The 18,421-nt window shown below is 44.4% G+C and overlaps 1 protein-coding gene across 2 annotated transcripts in view; it reads right to left on the bottom strand.

The window, feature by feature from the left end:
• Positions 1-3,161: 3,161 nt before the first annotated feature.
• The window catches only part of TMEM132D (transmembrane protein 132D), a 416,624-nt gene continuing 401,364 nt past the window's right edge, over positions 3,162-18,421 (bottom strand). For both annotated transcript variants that reach the window (XM_038373445.2, XM_038373446.2), the window contains exons 6-9: positions 14,411-14,616; positions 12,869-13,142; positions 9,222-9,413; positions 3,162-5,997 (exon numbers count right to left, since the gene is read on the bottom strand). In XM_038373445.2, coding sequence (XP_038229373.1) covers positions 4,813-5,997; positions 9,222-9,413; positions 12,869-13,142; positions 14,411-14,616 — 1,857 coding nt within the window. In that variant the 3' untranslated portion in view covers positions 3,162-4,812. The remainder of the gene's footprint in view (positions 5,998-9,221; positions 9,414-12,868; positions 13,143-14,410; positions 14,617-18,421) is intronic.

The following is an 18,421-nucleotide window of genomic DNA, read 5'->3' as shown; positions in this document are numbered from 1 at the left end:
GTTAAGAGCGCTGCTGGGAGGATGTGAGGAGATGACTGTACAGAGTGAGGAGCCAAATAGCATAATTAATTAACAGTTATGATAATCAGGAAAGCAAAAATGATAAATAATCCCCCATTTCACTCCCCCAGGCTCCTGCTGCAGCTTTGTTTGGAAATACAAGGTGTGAAGCAAAGTGAGCTTACAGCAAAGCGCACCCTTGTTCATCCTGCAAATAGGAGCAAGAGGAACAAAGTGTGCAAGAATTCAGTTGCAACCAACAATTCTGTGGCTGCGGCAACACGTCCCCAGCGCTGTGTACTCAGCGCTCACCTACTGCAAGGAGGCTGCTGTGGGCTTGGTGCTCAGTTACGTTATTATTATTATTACTATTATTCTTTGGAGCCCTTGTTATGGACCAGAACTCCATTGTGGTAGGTGCTGTACAAACACACAACAAAAAGATGGCCCTGGTCTGTCCTTAAAAATGAGATTGATCTAGCTATGTTGTTCAGGGCTGTGAAAGAGTGTGTGCCCTGAGTGCCATAGTTAGGATGACCTAGTGTAACACCGACAGACTCCGGTTGTTGGCGGGCGGGCTTGAACCTGGGACCTCAATGCATGAGTGTCTACTGCATGAGCTAAAAGCCATGTGGCCCTTAGCTAAGGCTGTAGCAGACTCATTACTCTCTCAGTCAGGGGTTCTCAAACTGGAGGTTGGGACCCCTCAGGGGGTCATGAGGTTATTACATGAGGGGGGTCGCAAGCTGTCAGCCTCCACCCCAAACTTGCCTCCAACATTTATAATGGTGTTACATATGTAAAGAAGTATTTTTAATTTAAAAGCGGGGGTGCGGGGGGGGGGGTTGCACACAGAGGCTTGCTATGTGAAATGAGTCACCAGTACAAAAGTTTGAGAACCACTGCTCTGCGTAGTCTCGGTGCCACTAGAGGGGACAGAACACCACACCCACGAGGTGTGTGGGTTACGCTAGCTCTGTTGATGTAGGAAGCAGCTATATAATGGCATTACAGTGGCACCACTGCAGCACTGGGGCAGTGTAGATACAGCAGATACAGTTACATCCACTTTAAGGCCTGCTTTACACTACCAGAGTAGTGGAAAGGGGCCTTAGTGTAAATGAGACTTTGGGACTTTGAATCTTCATTTCCCACATCACAGACAGGTGTGGGTCTCTCTTTCTTTCCTTCTGGTTTGGACCAGAAATTCCATCCTGTATTTGAGAAATTTTTCAATAAAAACACATTTCCCGCTCTAGTTGAAACAGAGAATTAGTGCCACTAGGGCCTGGGGTACATGGAGTATTTAGCTATCCCCTCGCTGCTGGTTTAGCTCCACTAGTGCTAGCGACATCGATAGTAGTAGAATAGACAGGAATCAGGCATGTTTACGACCAGCTAGATCTGTTCTGAGCAGAGTTAGATGGCATGGAGTTAAAAGTGGTCAGTAGCAATGCTACACTAGTCCCCCCCATTGTTTTAGCACTGGCAGAGATATTGATGGGGGGGCTGCTAAATGATCTTAGTGTAGGTGGAGCCTACACATGTAAGGAAATCTCACAAACTGCTCCAAACACGACTTCGCTGATGACTACAAGGAGCTCTGCTCTGTGTCACAGAAGCTGGTTATCCAGGTCCGATAGCCACCATTCTCTCTTAAGTGTCAATGCTTAATCCACATGACAGCGATTTGCTTTTGACAGTGACTGGCTCAGGACATGGTTCCACAGGAATGCAGTGTGTTCAGTGCTCGGCAACAGGGTAATTCATCTCCCTGTGAACTACATTTCTTGCAAGAGGCTCCTCTGGTCCGATACTAATGGGATGGTTTTCTCTCCCCTCCGCATGCAGTGAGATCAACTGCTCGGCTGCTGGAGTTTTGGTTGCAATACGGCCCCACAAAGCAGCACATCCCAAACACTCCAGCTCACCCCATCTTTGCTATAGCCATGGAACTTGTAACTATAAGAAAGTAAGTGAAAATTGATCCAGCCTGCCTCAAGGGTTTCCAGGTGAGAAGTTCCAGCACAGGGAGCTTTGTATAATTTATTTGTAAGACATAAAAAGAACAGGAGGACTTGTGGCACCTTAGAGACTAACAAATTTATTAGAGCATAAGCTCACGAAAGCTTATGCTCTAATAAATTAGTTAGTCTCTAAGGTGCCACAAGTACTCCTGTTCTTTTTGCGGATACAGACTAACATGGCTGCTACTCTGAAACTTGTAAGACATATTACTCTTTGCTCAAGTCTTTCCAGATCTGGATCTAATGGACTTATTGTAGTGCTAAGGTTGGCCCATGAGGACGACCTGTACTTGACTCATTTCGCCCTGATCCTCTGAGCCCATGTTGCTCATGAGTGGAGAAGCTTTGGTAGAGCTTCAGAAAAGTGGCAAATTTAAGGGTCTGTTTTGTCTCCAGGGCCTGAAACATCTCTTAATAGACTGAACACTGAACCCTCAGAGGGTGTCCACTTGTGTGCTTCAAAAATACAGGTCTTGATTTATTATGCCAATATATAGCAAGAGGCCTCATTAACCTGACCCATGTAGAGACACTCACTATGACATTCTAGGCCTACACTAACATCTAGTAATATTATCCTCCACATTTTCCCGGTATGTTTGCCCCATCTCTAGATGTGCCAAGTTACTCTTCTAAAATTTCAGAGTAACAGCCGTGTTAGTCTGTATCCGCAAAAAGAAAAGGAGGACTTGTGGCACCTTAGAGACTAACAAATTTATTTGAGCATAAGCTTTTGTGAGCTACAGCTCACTTCATCAGATTGTCCTCAAAGGAGTGTTTATAAATAGAAACAAGGGCCAATATCTGTAAGCTCTCTTTCTGCCCACCCCAAACCGAACACTACCCCCATCTCATGCAACAGGCTCTCCAGGCAGAAATATACATGAGTGTTATTTGCAAAGAGTTTCAAATCTCGAAAGGGTGACTCAGTGCAAAATATACTTAATCATAATATGTCGACATTGTTGTTTTATCTCCCCTCCCCAAAGCACCACATTACAAGATGTAAGAGTTTGTAATTGGATTGTGCTGAGATCCTTAAATTGCATGTTCCTTTAATCAAAGGACAGTTGTATACATTGTTGACAGTCTCTTTTTATGGTAAATGAATGCAAAGAGAGAGAGGAGCTCAGAGTAGGAAAAAAGATGAAGCCCACCGAAATGCAAATTTTATTCACAGTTGGTATGTTTATAAATATATATTACATTCTTACAATCTACAATACATTCTAAATACAGATAGATTCAATCAAGGCGTTTGTGGGTAGGATGGGGGTATTAAATTGGACATCCTAGGTTTGGTGGCTGTGAGAGACTTTGTAATCAACTAAAGACATGGGCTCAGTCTGGAAAACAAATGGAGATTGGGGGCCCAAACCAAACCTTAGTTTCTTGGCACTTTGCCACTGGTGATTAATCCTGGACCAAACAGATGACTCCAGTTTTAGGACAGGAGGGCACTTCAGATTCAGAGGGCAATGGCTGGAATTCTACTATATATACATATAAGAGGAATGAGAAAAGACAATCATCACCGCTGGGTGAAACAAATATTATTTACCAAGCTTAGCCGTTCAGCTATTAGGGTGTATAGTGCTCCTCCATGGACTTCATGCTGCCCTATAAATATGCGCAGCAGTGGGTCTGAAGAAGCATGATCAAAATGGAAACGAATAACCTAGCCTCAAAAGGGGAAGGAGAACAAAGAGCCGGTCCCTATTGGTTTCTGAGTTCAGCACAACTTATACTTACCCAAGAGTGGCCAACTTTGGTAAATTACAACTGGTAAAGCAAGTATCAAATTAGTTCTGATGGCTCCTGTGCTTAGCAGAACTGCACTGTGGACCTCAGGGAAGGGAAAAGCCACCAAACTTCCAAAGCAGATCAATGCTAATAACTTCCCCCAGGATAGCAAATGAGAGTGCTCCAGGAAAATGCTTGGGGAATACAAATTTCAACAGGAAATTTGAGTGGACTTCTTTAAAAGTCCTTGGGTCTCTCAAACCTTTCCAAAGCAAACTTTCCTTTATATGAGCTGTATGTTGATTATAGATTATACCTTCTCCTATTTTACAAATTAAGAAATACTGAAAATTGGCCAGCAAAGTTTATTATCTCAGCATCTACTTAAAAAGAGAGCGTTCAATTATATAATTGTACGTGTATCCATTCTCAGTGGTGATCATGCGGGTCTGTAAACAACTCAGTCACTTCCCCCCATAACCCCCTAGATTCTTTGGAAACTCATAACTCTGCAACTGAGGTTGCTGTGCTGCTCATATTGCAGTTGTTTGTCAGCTTTAAATTAACGTTCTCAGCTGAATGTCCTCTGCTTTGTGTCTTGAAAGACAAGCTTCCTTTCATTGATCCATTTATTCCGAGCCCGATTTTTGCTTTTAACCACAGCCTGTGATATTGAACATTAGAACTGTGTGAGCTTTGTAATATCCAAACTGTGTTGGAGTTTGTTATTTTTATTGATTTCCTGGGAAAGCTCAGAGAATGAGATCTTATTATTTTGCTAAGGTTTATTTTCCCATGTTGCCATGCATCAGAAAGTGCACACACATTTTGTTCCAGTCTCCAAGCCCAGAGAAGACTTTAACTGTATGAGCTGTCCAAGATCTCTGCTTTCTTAGCTGGTTTTGGGTTGCTTTCTGGGGCTCCACTGAGGTATTATCCACCACTTGACTCTCATTTGCCAACACTTTTTTGCCCCAATACCCAAAATTAAAGGCAGAAAGGTGAGTGAAAACCAAAAACCAAAACAGTCCTTAGTGTCTTGTTACACACTCTCATGTAATCTCTCCATATAGTTTCTTAGCTCTTTGCATTCCCCAAGGTCCATATCCTGGCATACCCATTTAATATCATCCTCACTACTCATCAGGATGGAATTGACGGTAGGGCACCCATCGTCGGAGGAGATGGTGGTAAAGGTGGTGAATTTGACTCGTTTCCGCTTGGAGGTAGGAGAGGCGGTTGGTTCACTTTTCTGTTCTTTCCCTTCAGTGAATGTGGACTCTGATGACCTGAAGACCTGGCCATTAACATTCTTTTGGGCATTTGTGCTGAGGAGATATTTGCTCTCCTCAAAGTCCACCCCTCTGTCAATAGCAGTGATGCACTCATCTTGTTGGGATGAGAAGTTAATGTGATTCTCCAGAAGCTCTGTCCTGTTGCTCAACCCAACCCAGTCATGAGAGTGGCTCATGCCTTCCTGCTCTTCAAAGGGGACCTGCTTGTGCCTGTATTTCAAAGCAAAGGTAACGCAGTTGATAAGGAAGACGAGGATTGCCAGGCAGAAGACTCCCAACAAAGCATACATTCCTATCTCCAGATCACTGAGCCCTCTGGGTGTCTGCACAAGGTCATTCTCTTCCAAGTCCCCATTGGTTCTTGGCAAGTCCACCTGTGCAGGGAAACTGGTGAAGTCTATTGGAATGTTCTGCAGATGGCTGTCATCATCCAGAAGGCTTTCTCTGTCCTCTTTTTTACTTAAAATAGACCTGTCTGTAGTAGTTCCTTTGCCTTCCACTCGGCCCACTGAGGAGCTGCTGTAATACTGCCCATCTGACCTAGCTCTGTCCTGCAAGGTGGTTTTTTGACGGCGGTCGCTTGCATGGTTTTCCAGGTGGACACCAGTCCCGCTTTGCTTGCTGTTGCTAACATTAGGGTTGGTGTTGCTCTGTCCGAACTTGACTTTAATGCTCCCGCTCCCAACAGCGAGGATGCTCTTCCTTTTGGATTTCTGGCATGGTTCACTGATCACCATCTCAACCTTCACCAGTGTCCCCTGGCCTTCCATCTCAGCAGCGATCACAGGCCACTTGAATTTAGGGTCATGGTGAATGGAGACCACCTTTTCATCTAGAGATGTAGCCATCAAGGAGAAGTCTTTGACATCATACATATCCAGGGGCATGACAGATCCATCACTGAACTGGACCCAGCAGCTGATGGCCGCTTCCTGTAATATATGAAACAAACACACACACGTGCATACAGAATAATCAGCAAAGGAAATATACTGTCTCCCCACCAATCCCCTCATCCCCACAAACTATTTATAAGCAGGACAGAAATAAGGCTGAGCAAGAAAATTAATTCATCCCTGAGACATATAAAAATACTAGTTTTAAATATGCATTGATAATAAGCTTTGTTTTCCCTGGAAGTGTTAAAAGGGAATGGTGTCCTCTGAGATCCGTGGAGTCTAGTTCAGCACGATAATAAATTGCACGTCAAAAGGCATTACTGGCTACTGACTTCATTTACTGCAGTTATATATTTAAATGGAAAAATATGTATTAGATTATTTCTAACTGCTTAAGATACAAAGTCTCCTCTTGTTATATGTAACATATGTTAAAAGCACCTAATCTAGCAAATAAAGCAACAGTGGCTCTGGTTCTTTGAGCTTTGTTTTTGCCTTTCAGCATAAAAATATTTTTGCACAAGCTGGGTCAGTGGGGGTTGTTGTTGGTTAAGCAAAACACTCAAGATAAATGTCAAGCAAGGCAACACTCTCCTTCGTTTAAAATGATGATGTCCTGATTTCACATTCTCTAAAGTCAACAGACACATTGCTACTGAATTCAACGGGGGCAGGGTTGAGTCCCAATTCTGCATCTTACACAGACAATAGATTTTCACATGTATCTAGTGATTTTGGGACCCTTCGTTTTTGGTTGCCAACTTGAGACACTTTAAAGGGGGGTCTCATCTTCAGCGGGCAGGTGCTCAGCACTTCCCCAAAATCAGGCTTTTTAAGGTGTCTCAAGTTGGCAACCAAAAGTAGAGACGCTCAAAATTGTTAGTAGCTTCTAAAAAACTTGGCCGGCACATGCACACACCCACTCCAGATACTTAATTGGTGTAAATCAGTATAGCTCCATTGGGAGTCCATTTCCACCATCTACCTATTATATATGTATTTAAAGAGTAGATGACGGACCTGAAGAATAAAACAACCAAACAAAACAACAGGCTGGTTTTACATCCCAATTTAATGCACATGTGGAGAGTAAACCTTTTTCTTTGTTTTTTAAAATCATGTTTGCCAGTGGTTCACCCATACAGGTCACAGGAGATAACAGCCTACCCTGTAATAGGATTCTCTGCTGTTTTAACTAAGGGTCTGATTCTGAAGTCCTTACTCAGGCAAAACTCCCAGCATCTTCAATGGGAGCTTTGCCCGTGTCTTTATTTCAGGACCCGGCCCTAAGACTTTGCTGGCTCTGTCATAAATCCTGGCTGTGTGCTTATTAATCTTCAGATGTTTCTTGAAGGCCACATGGAATTTATGGCATCAACTCTCATCTTCCCTCTGTGCTGCTTAAACCAGCATAATCACTTAATAATTTCACATTGCTTTCCTTATTGGGAATGTGCTTTGAAATATAATGTGCTAAGCAATGGGAGTAATCGGGCGCCGATCAAAACTCGTACAGCCCTGCCAGGGTGAACGTTTTCATTTCTGGTTTGTTACATTTTCGTCAGCATTCCGAGTGTGCCACTGCACCCAGAAGAGGGATTCAAACAGACTTGATTTCTTGGAACTGAAATGTCGGTGTGGTGTATCATGCTGGGGCTAAATGCCATCAGACCCAGCTTCTGAGCTAGTTTCAAGGTAGTGCGTTTAGCTCCACATGTCAGCAATGGATTGGCTCATTGGCTCTATTTCTAGCTGCATGGCATCATCTTCTTAGCTCTTGGAAGTCTATGGGAACCTGATTTTTATTGCGCTAAAAAGACATCAGCCCTATGTTACTTCTCATCCGCCCGCTCAAGGATAAGGCCCTGTGATGAATTAGAGTCTCTCCCCAGTTGGCCAGAATTCAAATGTATTTACCCTTATCATTTACCTTTAAAGCACAAAATGTGTTTAAACATAAAGGACCCAATTCATCCTCTGTCACTCCATGGTCTTCCCTGGTGTAAACCCACTGATGACTTTGGGATAAAAAAATAAGTAATTTCAAATGCAGACTAAAGCGTAAGAAAGAACAAAGATCAACCAGTCACTGATGGCAAATTTGTTAAATGATCCAGTGTTTTCAGACTCAATAAGCTGTGTGAATGCGGACAGCGCAGGGCTGCTGAGTGCCAGTGCATGAGTAGACCACCTGATTCAAGCACTCAGGTCCCCAACAAAGCGGTTTCAAAGTAAGGGTGCAAGAGAAAGCAAGACACTGACTGAGCATCACACTGGATCGGAGTTTGAGTCTGGCATTCCTGGGACCAGCAAGAGTTCACAGCTCAGACAGGAGGAAATGTCTGGTGTTGCTTTTATGGGAATGCTCAAGCAAATGCCGGAACAAAGCTGATGGACCCTGGTGGGAGCACTACCCAACTGTCCTCATCAGAAACAGGGGCTTTTGGAGGGATGGGGATGAGCAGAAGGGAAGTGAGAAACCTTGTGGGCCCTGACAAAGGAGACAAGGGGTGACTGAAAAATCAGTCCTTGCTTAAGAAACCTCCATCACATGGGTCAGTAAGAACAGGAGGTTCTCAGGGGCATTTGAAATACTCATAACAAGTAATTAAAGATGAAGGAGTCTGGCATTATAGCAAGACCAGCCCCATCTGTTAGCAGTTTACAGCACAAGAGACCCTGCTCTGTTCTCATTTGCACTAGTGTCAATCTGGAATAATTCTGCCTACACCGGCAGTTACTCCAGTATGAATGAGAGAAACTGGACCACAATACCTTACTGTGGGGAAATAAAGAGCTCTTTCCTTTTTTATCTCCAGACCGGTGCAGACATAGATATCTGCCACGGCTGGAGCTTGAGGGGTGGTGTGTTAATTTGCATGGAGTAAATGGGGCCGGAGAGCCCAACAGTGGGATGGACGGGTTACGTTCATTTATTTATGGCATGTGATTGGGTCATCTATGGGGCTTTGTGTTATTTATGGGCTATGAACCGAAGAGACGGAGAGGGTTTGTTTGTTGACACTTGGGATTTTTGTTTTACAGACATATTGACTTTTTTTTTTGGGAATGTTGTTTTTCTATTAAGGGCCTGGTGACCTTCAGCTGTAGGTGCCTATAAATTACAATGTTTTGCTAGAATATTATTAACAAAAGGCCACCTGATCCATCAGCTTAGCTGGCGGAAAATGCTGAGTAGATCGGGGCTCAGAAGTGGCATCCTGTCAGGGCACAGCGCACGCCCTGGGTCCTTGTACCTGCTTTGGCGACTGAAGAAGCTCCTGTGCTACTGCTGTAGCAAAGATGGCCTTATTACTCCCTGGGCTGAGCTGCAGGGAGAGCGACAATCCAGTTACCAGCTGGACTCCGAGGTCTGTTATGGTCACCTTCTCGTCCAGAACAGTCACGGTCTTCTCAGCCAAGATGGCGTCCGAAAGAGGGGACAGTATCTGAAAAGAGAAAGCGCTATTAGCGCTGGATGTTTTTCTAGAGCGCCCAGCACAACGGCATCCCCAGTGGGCCCTCCGGTGCTACTGTAATGCAAACAAATAATCAATTGTACTCTTAATTAGTGCACACATTTAATATCAAGGCTATCTTTATACATTAATAATAAATGATAGGTTAATAAATGGTTAATCAATTATCATAAACTGATATAGAGTCCAACAAGTAAATAGGCTGCTTACGAACATATGCGACAGGGGTGGCCAACCCATGGCTCCGGAGACACATGCAGCTCTTCAGAAGTTAATATGCGGCTCCTTGTACAGGCACTGACTCCGGGGCTGGAGCTACAGGCGCCACCTTTCCAATGTTCCTGGGGGGGTGCTCACTGCTCAACCCTGGCTCTGCCACAGGCCCTGCCCCCACTCCACCCCTTCCCACCCCCCCCCCTTGAGTCTGCAGTGCCCTCGCTCCTCCCACCTCCCCCTCCGAACCGCCTGCATGCCATGAAACAGGTGATCGGGAAGTGCGGGGAGGGAAGAGGAGGCGCTGATTGGCAGGGCTGCCGGTGGACTGGAGGTGCTGGGAGCGGAGGTGGGGAGCTGATGGGGCTGCTGATGCATTACTGTGGCTCTTTGGCAATGTACATTGGTAAATTCTGGCTCCTTCTCAGGCTCAGGTTGGCCATCCCTGATATACAACGCCTTTTACTAATGCACTTGTAACTGCTATTCACACCTGTAACATGCTTAGAACATCTGTTAATCATTTATTAATAGAGGTGGGTGATATTTTTTCAGCAAGTAGTAAATTCACTTAAAAATGCACATTTTGGGTCACTGAAATTATTTGTGAATTCAGGTCAAACTCAGTGAATAGTTTTGGCCAGCAAAAATATTTTTTGCCCTGGAAATGACAAAATGTTTTGTTTTGACATTTTCAAAACAAACCATTTGGAATTTCATTTCCAAATGACATTTGCAATGTTTCGTTCAACTAAACGCATTCTGGGGGTTTGGTTTCTGTGATAAAAACAGTTTCAGTTACAAAGTAATTGATTTGGTTTCCAGATTTTTCAGTTCAGCCACCACGCTGAAAAATCAATTGTTCACTCAACTCTCTTTATTAACCCTTTCTACGTTCATTATAAATGTAACTGTAATCTTATGTGCAATTTAATTGGTAATAGCTAAAAAAAAAATATGGGTGCGAGGGGTAGAGGTAGAAAAACCTTTTACTAAGAGTCTAAATATCACAACACAATTTGTAGACAATTTGTAGAATGAGTTTCATTCCAAATTCTTTCCCTGGGGAACTAAAGGATAAGATCACACTGCAGAAGACTGTTGCGACAATGGGAGGGAAACATACAAAGGAGGCTCGTTATGACTAAAAGGGATCTCAATATACTGAAAGGAGAAGTTGCCAGACTGAGACACCACTAACCACAGACTTGCATTTAGAAGGGGGCTTAGTTTAGCAATGCTTGTGTGGTGGGCTACACTTTTGTGTAAACCTACCGGGCTATCAGTTTCTTTCCCTTTAAATTCCCTTTTCAGAGTCACTCAAGATATTTATGTGCACTTGGAGTAAGCATGGCAAGTCCCAGAGCCTTGGAGGCCTACAAAAAAAACCTTTTTATTGAGGCTCCCTGGCGTAGCAGCTCCAGAAGCCCACTTCCCCAGGACTGACAATCAGTGCAGTCAACATGTGCATATGCAGATATCTAAGGGGCTGTCCTGAAAGTCTGGGGTCATGCGCATACCTGAAGATGAGGGGATTATCTTCCTTTTAGCCCCAATGCCTGCTGATAGGTTGTCTAGTTGGGAGTACGTATAGGAAATTTATCCTTTCAGTTCTGGGACCTCGCTTCCCCATCCAGTGAATAGGTTACCAGAACAGGTGCTAGCAGAGCTAGCTTCTGTTTTTTTGGCTGCGCCATTAACTCTCTGTGTGACCTTGGGTAAGTCATTTAACCGCCCTATGCCTCAGTCTCACCATCTGTAAAATGGAGTTAATGGTCCAAATTCTTGGCTAGCGTTAATTGGCATAGGTCCACTGAAGTCAATGGAGCCATGCCAATTTACACCAACAGAGAGTTTGGCCTCATGACACTTATTCTCATCCTTTCTAAAGCATCTAGAGATGCTTGGCTGGAAAACACTATCTGAGCACTGATTGCTATTATTGCTTTGTGGGTGTCCTTGTCCCTGTAACGTTTATATCCTGTAACACAACTTGAATTTAAATAATTTCAATCCCAGGCTTTCATATTTCTGTCCTGATTCTTCAACCTGCCCTAGTTAATATAAATTTTAGTGCCTTGCTTTGTCAATTTAAGCCCTGACAATATTAAGTTATTTCACCAGCAGCCTCCCTTGTGATATCTGCAGTTGTGGATCTGGTATCAAAAAAGTATTAGTCAAATATAGGCAAAAATGGATTCTGATGTTACATGCACTGGGAAAAAATTACTGAGGCCCGCAACCCACATGCTTCAGGGCATAGGCTGATCAAGAGCTGGGAAGAGAAAGTAGCCTGTCCCATCCCTCCACCCAGTAGAGTATTGCACCAATGAGTCTATTATGTAGGTTTTTACACTTTCTGCCAAAACATATGGTCTTTGCTTCTGTTGCAGAAGGGACACTGTGATAGATGCATGATCAACCATCAATGGCTGCATTCCTGTGTGTTAAAATGTTAGTTTTTATGTGTGACTGGGGAAAGCCCTTGAGACAAAAACCTCTCATTAGCTGCAGAATAGACACAGCTTGGACACTGTCCATGCAACCTTCCCTACCCTTGTGCCTCAACCCTGACTCAAAGTTTCACCATCTCAGGGGAAGAGGGTCACTCAGCCTTCAGCTCCATTCAGTCCATGGCGTCTCCACTGAGACTGCCAACAAGGGAGCACATTTGTGCCAGTCATGGTGTTTATGATGATGTGAGCACAGTGCCCAGTGGACTCAGACCACCACTCATTTTTGATATAGGCCTCCAAATAGGCATCGGATGGCAAAAACTTTCAGATACTACCAACCCCCACCAGACTGAAACCCAGGACCCAGCGTAACAGTAAAAAAACTTTGTAGTCTCTTCCCGATACCCCAATTCCTGTCTTCCTATTTAAGAGAGTCCCTCGAAGCCCTGACACCTGAAGCATTCAGCTCTGGTGGTGGGAGGTGGGAGGGTGGGGTTGGTGTATCCAGTTACAAAGATAAAAACAACTTGTAAAATTCAGATCTGGATCCAGGTTTAGATTTCATCCTCCGTCCCGCTCCAGGTCTGAGGGTGTTGGATCTTGGAGAGATTGGTTAGACCCCATTTCTATGCTCCTATTCCTAATGTAGGCACTCTCCTGGTGATGACCGCCGAGTGCTGTTCTCAGTAGGGCAGGGTAAAGCCTGGTACACTAAGGCGAAGGAGGAGGGGAAGCCCAGTAGCCAGTTTTCCCTACCTGGATTGTCGTCATTCCAAGTTCTTGTCCAATCAAAACCTGTCCACCTTGCAGCTTGGCGATTCTGGGCTCCTCCACCTGCATGAAGTCACTCACCAGCTCCGTGATATCGACCTGCCAGTCAGAGCCTAGCAAAGAGCTCAGCTGGCCACCTGGGTCGGAGGGCTCAGCTACAAACTGTGTCAGGACTCGCACCATGGCGTGCTGGTACTGCAGGGTGCAGCCTCTGCCCTTCCGCTCGTCCTCTTCTTCATCATCGCTGTCTCGGGCTGGTCTGGGCAAACAGCAGCATAAAAAAAATCAAGCAACCCAAGGAAGGAGTGTGAGGCTATGTGCCTGGCTGCAACAGCTTGTTAAGCATTGATAGAGGGATCCAAACAGGGAGCTGGGGTATCTCCTCAGCTCGTTCCTCTCTCTTGCCCTGCCCACCCAGGCTACGTCCAATTCTGCAGCTCTTTCCTCTAGAACATTTCTGACAGAAGTCATATTCCCGCATCTCCCCCCAGGATGACGGTAGCCTCCTGGTTTCTTTCGTCTTCATAGCACCATGCCTCTGGTTCACACAAAAAGCAGCTTCTAAAGTCACCTTCCTTGCCTGTGCCTCTGACCACCCCATGCCTCTTGGAATCCCTCCAGTGATCCCCAGGGCAGGTCCAAACTTTTCATCTTCACCTTCACACCTCTTATCCCATGACTCACCCCACTCTGTCTATGATGCCTGACTTGTCTGTGCTTTTGTCAGCGAGGACATGAATATCTCCTCCACGCTCTTATCAGCGGCCCATACCAATATCTCCATGCTGCCAGTTAACGCATGGAAACCCCTCTTTGAATAGGTCTGCAAGGCCATGCCTTCAAATCCTTCCATCAGAACCCTTCTACTGTGATGCTTCAAGGGAACCAGTCAATAAATCAAGGGCAGATGGGAATAGTTCACACCTACTTTATCGATTTGTTATAATAGTAATTAATAAAATTGTCAGTGTATATAAACCCATATCCCTCTGGCCCATCCTTCATGTGCCACTTGGCTTCGCAGACTGTAAGATCTGTGGGACAGGGACTGTGTCTACACAGCATCTAGCAAAATAGGACCCTGATCCTGATTTGGGCCTATTGTAATATACATATGGAATATATAAGTGATGCAAACACAATTAGTAATTATTATGCTTAATAAATGGTCATTAATAATAAATTAAGCAATGGCATCCCATTTACCAGGCCTCAGACCAGATAGATCTGGTCTTTGCTGATGTCTTGTAGTATGGCACAAGTGAAAACACATACCCTGCCAATAAGCTATTTCCATTTAAGCCACTAGTGCTATAAAAGGAAATTGATTTTCAGTGCAGGTCCATGCAACCTGTGGTTCCTGTTGCTCTAATAAGTACAATGGACAGCTGATTGAATAAATGTCTGGTGACCTTCAGGTTTACACCGGAATTGCATTAAGGCCAAATGAGTGTGTGCAGATCCGCTGGCCAGTCAGCTGCTTGGCACGTGAACAACCCAGATTGAACATTCACTAATGAAACCTACCTCTTATTAGAAATGATAGGGACCCTCCACCCCTTGATCTGGTTTAGTTCTGTGTCAGAAATCTCTATCTGCAGTGGGAGGCGAGGAACCCAGACTGTCATTTCCAGTGGGGCAGTCAGATGCTGGTAAGTAAAATTAACTATGACATTCACTTTGCCTTTCATTTCCTTCCCGTTGACAAAGACATAGTCACATCTGTCAGAAACCTGTAAAAGGGAAAGGGGGAAAAATTAATGAGTCTCTGTACAAAATTATAAAGCTCACCCTGTGCTGAGTGAGTGGGAGGGAGGAAGAGATAAGATTCAGGTTTGAACTAGTTCCAAACTCTGAGGACAACTAGCAACAAAAAGAAAGGTGCCTGGTTTGCCATTAGCAGTCTGAATAGTTTAGGAATACTTGTGAGCAAACAGGCTTTTCCTGCTATAAATATTTCCAATGGGAGCTATGATAAAAGAACAGCTCCGTTCAGTTCTCAGCCCCACCACTAGGACCTCTGGCTCTGGCTCTGAACTTGTTCTGGCTCTGATGGAAGTCCACTGAGTCATGGTCCCATCTCCCACTAAGTCAGACAGATGGTATTAAGTTCCCCCTCCTCCAGTTTGGTGTGAGTCTAAGGAAATGTAATGTAAACATGAGGAAAATCAGATGGGTGAGTGCCTGCACAGGATATTCAATAGGAGGCATATTTCCCTGATCAATTCTGAAATGATGTCCTTAGAGTGGTGATGGTGGTTGCTATATTGCAGGAAGCAGCATTAATGATTCAGTAGATAATGCTCTTTCCCTCTGAATCAGTACTGGACCAACACCAAGGCATGGCATTAGGGGTGCTGTGCTTCTGGGAGTGCCACCTTTCAGAGAAGACACAAAGCTGAGGTCCTCACCACATCTGTGAGAGCATTCTGTGCATTTCTGTGGAGTGGTGTGGACAGCTTCTGGACCTCCTATGCTTCCTCTGTAGCTTCTCTCCTCTCTGTGACCTGTCCTGCTCTTCCCACTATCTCCGCAACTTCTTGAACACCCCCAGCTCCTCTGGTCCCATCACACTTCCCTCTTCTTGCACTGCATTTCTCCCTTCTTCTATTGCTTCCCAGCCTTCCACAGTTTGGATGAACTTTGGGCTCTGATCAGGTGATGCTAACCTACCATTGTTTGCCTGGAATTATATTTGGGAACTTGAAAAGTTAGTTCAGTATATTGTCCTTTGGTAAGGAAAAAAGTCCTGTACAACTCTATTCTGCATCATACAGAATCCAAGTGATTTGTAGGATATTCTAGGATGGTCCAGCCCTGCTATCTTTGACTTCAGTGGGAGTTTTGCATGAGTAAGGACTACATGACCTAGTCCCTAATGAGGGATAGGAGAGAAATAGAGCTGGACACTCACAGTCAAAACAAACCCAACATGCTGGTGATGGTGGAGCTGTGATTAAAATAAGGCTATGTTTGAGGGCCTTGAAACATTTTTTTTTCAGTTTCATAAGGGATAAGAATACATTTTGAGGACAGTACCGCAGAGTAAAACAAGCATATGCAAAGCAAACAGAAAATGGTATTTTGTTGTTCAACAGAGATGGAGTTTTCTAATCCATCTATATTTGGAAGTATGTATTCATAGTGTCAATAGGGCTCCATTTATCAATGTGAGGTCTTAAATCTCTCGATACAAAAAGCACTCAAATCGGATTGAAAAAGTTTTACTGAAACAAGTCCAGACAGGTTTATTATAATTTACTTCATGGGCAGTTCTTTGAAAGACTACACACCCTAAGGATTATTTGATAGTTATAAAATAGTGCCTTCGTTAATGTACAGCATGAAAGGTAGGGCTGTGTGTGTGTGTGTTGTGTGATAAAAGTTATTAGTTTCATCGAGAGATGGGGGAGGACCAGACTTCGTTCTGAATCACTTTTGAACTCTGGCAATTCAAATGAAATGGAAATCTGTCTAAACCACCCCTGGTTTTGTAAATCCAAGCCTGAAGCCCAATGTCCTCATCCTGGACACGGGAGGCAAAGACAGAATTGGGCAATGACTCGCCCATCAATTTCTGTTCCCTCTTTCCCACCAGCACACCCAGCTCAGTACCAATCGGATCCTCTATTTGTATCGTTTCTTTCTCTAGAAGAAGAAAGTGTCTGCTCAACCATCTGCAGAAGATGCCTTTACTTCTTCAAACGTGACCCAGAATTCCTTGGCTGCAGCAGTGCTCCAAAGAGGTGTGGTAGCTGATAGTTCAAAGGATTTGGGAGGCCAAGGACTTGCGGCAGCTGACTGAGCAGAAACAGAAACCTCCTGACCCTCAGGAGGATGAACCAGATGGGTAGAAACTCTAACCGGAGAACAAGAGCATGGGACTGGCCAGCTGATGAGTGTCCAAGGCAGTCACTGTGCTCTGGAAAAATAACACCCTAGGCAACCACCTACTTAACTTATCTCTTAGGCTGCCCCGACATGCCATATGGATTGATATCGAAAGGTTCTACGTTAGCGGAGCTAGGGTCTACCAAGAAAGAGATGGTCATGTGAGTCTGCAGCTGACCTCAGTAGAAGACATATCTGCCATCCAAAAGCTCAGGGTGGAAGCATAACCCAAGCCTACCTCAATACTGTGAGTCTGACAAGGGTCGGACACAATGTCCTTTCCAAGCCATTTCTGACAACACTTTATTCATAATAACCTGTAGCCCTGGCTATCAATACTGCTGAGAGTTACTAAATCTCACTCAAGCGCTTTGGCAGCTATTGCAGGAGTCTAGGTGAGCCGACAAGACCTGTTCATTACAGCTAGTTAAAATATATGAGTAAATGTACATGTCAAATAATTTATTAACTACCACTTTACAGTGCTGATGATCTGAAGGAATGATCTATTAAAACCCTGAACTCTTTTCACAATCCATTACCAGCCAGACCTTCTATTCCATTATGTGGATATATTTAATATTTCTAACTCCTGAATGCATAATCTTGCACTTATCTGAATTTAATGCCATTTTCTACTTTTCTGTTTAAATGCTGAGTGAATTTAAATGTTATTTAAATATCGCCAGCTTTTGTGGCACAATTTACATCCTTGGTATTTTGTTTTTCAATACAAAGGGCTTAATAGCAAAACCATTTCCATATTTTTTGTCCCCTCCCTGTAGCTGCATGGATGGATTCTTGGGTCTGTAGGGTAGATTCCATCCCCAGGGCACGGGAAGAGAGCAGTCCTTCCACTTGCATCTGTACAAGGGGCATAGTGCTGCCCTAGAGGTATTGCATTCACATGAATTGTATCATTCTTCCCACCTGTATTCTCCAATGTCCTGTCTGCCAGACAGGAGGGCACAGGGCCCTCAGGCAGTGACTAGTACTCCTGCTGCATCTCTCACCTTACCTTACGGTCGCCTCTGCAGGAGAGGATCTTCTATTCCCCACTAGCACTGCACATTCCTCCTAATCCTTCTGTGTGTTTTAAGTGACGCTCTGACACTGAAAATCTCTGGTGTGCTACTGAGCTTCATCTGCATCTTGCTGGTTCTCTCTTTTCCTTGGGATGCCCGTGAGGAGAAAAATTAGACAAAGCCTCAAAGCACTCATTTACACCTGTCATTGCAGATCAAAGTTCAAGCTGAGGTGGATCTGAGGAAAATAATCAGCCAGGGAGCTGAATGCCTCAGATACTTAGCTTGCCTCTGCACACTGAAGGCTGGATACCGACTGCAATGAATGGCCTATAAATGGGGATTCTCCTTCCTCAAACTTGAGGCCAGTGCATTAGCTTAGGACTCTAGTGCCTCACTTACGATTAGCTATGCTAAGCAATTACGCAGTCTTAACTAATTAACTCCACGCCTTCGGGAGGCAATTAATCAAGTATCTTCATTTCCCAGAGGGGGAAGCTGAGGCAGAGAGGCTAAATGTCTCCCAAGGCCACAGAGCTGGAACTAGACCTCCAAGTGGCTCCTGGGTATAAGTAACTTCTGACACTGATCTGAGAGTGAGACCCGGGATGAGGTTCTGTAC

This window comes from Dermochelys coriacea, chromosome 15, assembly GCF_009764565.3.
Source record: "Dermochelys coriacea isolate rDerCor1 chromosome 15, rDerCor1.pri.v4, whole genome shotgun sequence".
Taxonomy (NCBI): Eukaryota; Metazoa; Chordata; order Testudines; family Dermochelyidae; genus Dermochelys; species Dermochelys coriacea.
The sequence above is the reverse complement of the archived record's forward strand: the minus strand, read 5'-3'. Positions and strand labels throughout refer to the sequence as shown.